Raw genomic sequence first — 6,188 nt, 5'->3', positions numbered from 1 at the left:
CGTTTTAATGACTCCAACCTAAGTGTATGTACACTTCCGACTTCAACTGTATGTGATTCACGATTAAAAACGAAATTCTGATGATGCCATGATTAAGAAGAATCATGAATGAATCATGAATCATAATGAGTGAGAAAGTTACAGAGGCCACAACAAAACATGCTAACCTCTCACCATTACCAATAACAGAGGCTACAACAAAACATGCTAACCTCTCACCATTACCAATAACAGAGACTACAAGAAAACATACTAACCTCTCACCATTACCAATAACAGAGGCTACACAAACATGCTAACCTCTTACCATTACCAATAACAGAGGCTACAACAAAACATGCTAACCTCTCACCATTACCAATAACAGAGGCTACAACAAAACATGCTAACCTCTCACCATTAGCAATAAAGGAGGCTACAACAAAACATGCTAACCTCTCACCATTACCAATAACAGAGGCTACAACAAAACATGCTAACCTCTCACCATTACCAATAACAGAGGCTACAACAAAACATTCTTACCTCTCACCATTACCAATAACAGAGGCTACAACAAAACATGCTAACCTCTCACCATTACCAATAACAGAGGCTACAACAAAACATGCTAACCTCTCACCATTACCAATAACAGAGGATACAACAAAACATGCTAACCTCTCACCATTACCAATAACAGAGGATACAACAACACATGCTAACCTCTCACCATTACCAATAACAGAGGCTACAACAAAACATGCTAACCTCTCACCATTACCAATAACAGTGGATACAACAAAACATGCTAACCTCTCACCATTACCAATAACAGAGGGGGTTTGATCTTTGTGCCTCCGTTTCTCATTTATCATCATTCATGATTCATTCATGGTTATTCATAATCATGGTAGCATCCACATGAATGTAGAAGTCACTGACAATAGAAGTGAAGTGACTCCAAAATGACAGGACATTATTTACTAATCAGTATCCATTAGGAAAAACATCATCCAAAACACAACCAAGACCAACTGCAAATGAATTCAACAAGTTAGTAGAATCACAAGCCTCACTGCAGGTGTCAGGAATCCCGCTTCCTGAGTCTGTTTCTGCCTGAGCTGACTGTTTTTTGTTTGGTGTCTAAGGGTGCGTTCAGAAACCTATCTGGTTGCTAGGCGACGAAGTTAGGCGGGAGATCTAGTGATTACCATACACCTGCATCTCATCAACCTTCTGCACACCTGGTCCTGATCATCACCTCTTCATAAGCCCTGAGCTGACATCCATTCCCTGCTGGATCGTTAGCAACGAACAGCCTCATGTTTCCTGAGCTAGTCTTGTTGTTTTGTTCTTGTTACTGGTTACTCTGTCTACAGTCATCCTCCCGGAACATTCAACTCCCTTGCCTGGCCGTCGGTGGATACAGTGACGTCATTGAATCCACCCATCTACTCTCATCAACTCACTTCCGCTGCCGCTCCGTCTCCTGGATCACTCAAATTACACATCAAGACTACCAATAAATAGTCACCTTCATTTTACTCACCTGGTCTGCTTCTGGGTTCTGTCTTAGAGAAACGTGACAGCAGGCATGGAATATGGGACAACATGCTAAACTTATGACTACTTTAATACACTATAAGTAATATGTCCGAATAATTACGACTTTTTCAAATGGGAGAACTACATGCATAAAGTACTTTCATATCTGATAATACTGACCTCAGAGTCTCCAGTTTACAGTGGGGATTCCCTAGTCCAGCAGAGAGCAGCTCCACTCCTGAATCCTTCAGGTCATTGTTACTTAGGTCCAGATCTCTCAGGTGTGAGGGGTTTGAACTGAGAACTGAGGCCAACACTTTACAGGATGTGTCTGTGAGTTTACAGCCAGTGAGTCTGCAAACACAGAAGAAATACAATGACAGACAGGTTGTATTAAAATGATACGCTTAGCTTTCTCTGTTTACGCTGTTACCCATTTACAAATAATGTGTTGGGTTTGACCTCAGAGCTGAGACCAGAGAAGCACAGCCTTCCTCTGTGACTCCACAGCCTGACAAAGAGATCATGACTTCAAACACATTGTTAATTTAGTGTAGAAGGACAATGGCAGATGCATTTGGTTAATTCTCCCAAACAACATATAGATTCTTCTTCTGTCTCCTAGAGTTGTATGGTCATATTGTTATACTAATGTGAAAATCAATGCATTTATTCAATGTTTTCAATATAATATTAAACACATATTATAATGCATATTTTTCTTTAACCTGAATATTTCTTCCTGATGATTAGTTTTTATATGTCATTTTATGTACTCACAGAAATGCACTGGAGTCTTTGAACACTGGCAGCAGCCTCAGAAGACCTTCCTCTGATCTGGAGTATTTCTTCAGGTCAAACACATCCAGCTCCTTTTCTGAAGTCAGCAACACAAAGACCAGAGCTGACCACTGTGCAGGTGACAGGTTGGGTTTTGAGACACTTCCTGAGCTCAGGTAGCTTTGGATCTCCTCCACTAGAGAATGGTCATTCAGTTCATTCAGACAGTGGAACAGATTGATGCACCTCTCTGGAGAGGGATTCTCCCTGATCTTCTCCTTGATGTAGTTCACTGTGTCTTCATGGGTCTTTGAGCTACTTCTTGTCTTTGTCAGTAGACCTCGTAAGTGCTTCTGATTGGACTTCAGTGAGAGGCCCAGAAGGAAGCGGAGGAAAAGGTCCAGGTTTCCCATCTCACTGTGTAAGGCTTTATCCACAGCACTCTTGTAGAAAGAAACTTCAGGCTTTCTGAACAGCGCAGAAAGGTTCCTGGATGTTGATTGTGGTTTGTCCATTAGATTCTCATTGTTGTTGATGAATGAGAGGAACACATATACAGCAGCCAGAAACTCCTGAATGCTCAGATGCACGAAGCAGTACACCTTGTCCTGGTACAGAACACATTCCTCTTTAAAGAGCTGTGTGCACAATCCTGAGTACACCGAGGCTTCATTGACATCAATGCCAGCCTCTTTCAGGTCTTCTTCATAGAAAATCAGATTGCCATTCACAAGCTGTTGAAAAGCCAGTTTTCCCAGTGACAGAATGCTCTCTTTATTCCAGTGTGGACCTGTCTCTTCTTCCCCAAGATACTTTTCATCCTTCTGTTTGGTATAAAACTCCACAAGGTGTGTGTACATCTCAGTCAGAGTCTTGGGCATCTCTTCTCTCTTATGTTTCAGCATGTGTTCGAGGACTGTTGCAGAAATCCAACAGAAGACTGGAATGTGGCACATGATGTGGAGGCTCCTTGATGTCTTTATGTGTGAGAGGATTCTGCTGGCCAGGTCCTCATCACTGAATCTCTTTCTGAAGTACTCCTCCTTCTGTGGGTCATTGAACCCTCGTACCTCTGTCACCTGGTCAACACACCCTGAAGGGATCTTATTGGCTGCTGCAGGTCGGGTAGTTATCCAGAGGAGAGCAGAGGGAAGCAGATTTCCCTTGATGAGATTTGTCAGCAGAACATCCACTGAGGTTGACTCTGTGACGTCCCAACAGATCTTGTTCTTCTGGAAGTCTAGGGGCAGTCGGCACTCATCCAGACCATCAAAGATGAACACAACTTTGTACTTGTCGAAGTTTGACATTCCTGATTGTTTGGTTTCCATTGAAAAGTGATTAAGAAGTTCAATCAAAGTGTGTTTGTCCCCTTTCATCAAATTCAGCTCCCGGAAAGGGAATGAAAATACAAATTGGACATCCTGATTTGCTTTTCCTTCAGCCCAGTCCAGAATGAACTTCTGCACAGAGACTGTTTTTCCAATGCCAGCGACTCCCTTTGTCAGCACAGTTCTGATGAGTTTGTCTTGTCCAGTTAAGGGTTTGAAGATGTCGTTACATTTGATTGCAGTCTCTGGTCTTGCTTGTTTCCTGGTTGTTGTCTCAATCTGTCTCAGCTCATGTTCATTATTGACCTCTCCTGTTCCTCCCTCTGTGATGTAGAGCTCTGTGTAGATCTGATTGAGAAGTGTTGGGTTTCCTTGTTTAGCGATCCCCTCAAATACACATTGAACCTTCTTCTCTAGATTAGATTTGAGTTCACGTTGGCAAATCACAGCAAGCTCATCTGAATGAAGAAATAACACAGAGGATATTAATATTACGTCTGTTTTAATGCCTACAGTATTGTAGGACTGTTATAACATTTTAAATCATAATCATTTATTCTCTTAACTGTCTATATAAATGTGTAAATGTTTTCATAATGCATTACAGACTGGTGTGACTGATTATATTATTATTGGTATTATTGATGGTATTATTAATGTTGTCTCTCTTTCTCTCTCTAAATTAATCAACACAACACATCCCTGCTGCTACTTGATGAGGTCACTAGGTGTTGTGTTAAGGCTGCTACAATATCATTGAGTTACACAGCTACTTTAGCTGTACTTTAGCCACAGCTTTTAAATGTTATAAAACAGCATTCATCATGAGGCAGACAGATCTTACATTTCTCCAGTGTGTCAGCAAGCTCCTTCTGGTTCATTTTCCTCAGGACGTGCAGTGTGATCTTCAGAGCCCCCTCTCTGGCACTGCTCTCCTGCTTCTCATCTTCAGCATCCACCACTTCCTTATCCTGCTTCTGACTCTCATAGCCTTCTGGGAGTTCTGGACTAAGAATCCTCTTGAACATCTTCAGCTCGTTCTTCACAAATGTCGTCATTTTCTCTTCAAGCAACTGAAATAAATCAAGTAAATAAGTTAAGCAAGAGAAGAAATGCTTTCTCATTAACACATTAATGAATAATTGACAGATCAACTTTACTTGAAGTAAACTAAAACAAATGTTAATAACAGGATCACATACACTGAATATAGAGTCCAGGTCTGTTTGATGCCTCTGGGAAGACTGACCACTGAGAATCTCTGACTCTGATCTCTCCTGTTGGTTTCTGTGGACAAAACATGAGATTACAGTACACACACACACACACACACACACACACACACACACACACACACACACACACACACACACACACACACACACACACACACACACACACACACACACTGTTTTAGGACTATGAAAATGGACTAAAGTATTAGCCTATGGATTATGAAAACAACCAAAAGAAATGTGAAAATGGGAGAGGAGAAATGACTAGAGACAGTGTTGTTTAACTCACTGACCATGACCCATGAGTTCTTCTTACCTTTGTTCAGTAGAAAAGTCTCCCTCTCTAAACTTCATAGGTAGATTCATAGACTTGTCACTCTTCATGGACACACAGCTGGGTACAGGGGAGGCTGGTCTCTCCTGCTTGATTGGTCTTCAACACAACAGAGACAAACATTACATCTCTCATCTACTCTGATCTCAGATGGGGAAACAAGTGTTTCATTCCAAAATGCTATATATCCATTTTCAGAAATGTTGGGAAATGTAATTTTATTGTTTAAAGAAATTATTAAACCACTGCAAGGCTTTATAAAGGCTTCTAACGTTTGTAATTTCCACTTCAAAATGTCAGACTTGATTTGATGAAAAAAATGGATCAACCACTACAAAAAATGTCCCTTAATTTACAATCCACACGAACAAACACATTTGCTGCTGTTTTCCTGCTGTGAGAAACTGGGTCAAATTAAGAGATGGCATCTGTAAGTGCATTCATCTAAAGATATCTAGGTGAGACAACCACATATCACAGTCAAATATACAGGATACCAACATTCCATTCCTGTTAAACAATGGATATACAGCATTTAGCAACAAAACACATTTTCACACACACATCTAAAATCTTGAACAGTTATATAGAATGTACCCATAAGAAATACCTTCTGATTAACAAACGTTTTAGAATATACATTCTTAAACAAAATAGTCAGCTCACCTCTTAGCTTTGGTATCATGTCCCCCAGAGACACTCATTTTAGAGGCAGGACCCCCCTCCTCTCTCTCCCCAGAGAGACTCATTTTAGAGGCAGGACCCCCCTCCTCTCTCTCCCCAGAGAGACTCATTTTAGAGGCAGGACCCCCCTCCTCTCTCTCCCCAGAGAGACTCATTTTAGAGGCAGGACACCCCTCCTCTCTCTCCCCAGAGAGACTCATTTTAGAGGCAGGGCCCCCCTCCTCTCTCTCCCCAGAGAGACTCATTTTAGAGACAGGACCCCTAAACAGAGATCCAACATGTTGGTTGTGATTAACA

General features: G+C 41.3%; 1 protein-coding gene across 1 annotated transcript; it reads right to left on the bottom strand.

The window, feature by feature from the left end:
- Nucleotides 1–685: 685 nt before the first annotated feature.
- On the bottom strand, nucleotides 686–5,892 carry LOC145875822 (NLR family CARD domain-containing protein 3-like). Its single transcript, XM_082971628.1, has 3 exons — nucleotides 5,874–5,892; nucleotides 2,308–4,096; nucleotides 686–1,881 (listed from the first exon to the last, which is right to left on the bottom strand). Exons 1-3 carry the CDS (start codon nucleotides 5,890–5,892, stop codon nucleotides 1,656–1,658), a joined length of 2,034 nt encoding a protein of 677 aa, XP_082827754.1. The 3' UTR covers nucleotides 686–1,655.
- Nucleotides 5,893–6,188: the final 296 nt, after the last annotated feature.

Source organism: Salmo salar, unplaced genomic scaffold (assembly GCF_965601325.2).
Source record: "Salmo salar unplaced genomic scaffold, fSalSal1 ptg000360l, whole genome shotgun sequence".
Lineage (NCBI taxonomy): Eukaryota > Metazoa > Chordata > Actinopteri > Salmoniformes > Salmonidae > Salmo > Salmo salar.
The sequence above is the reverse complement of the archived record's forward strand: the minus strand, read 5'-3'. Positions and strand labels throughout refer to the sequence as shown.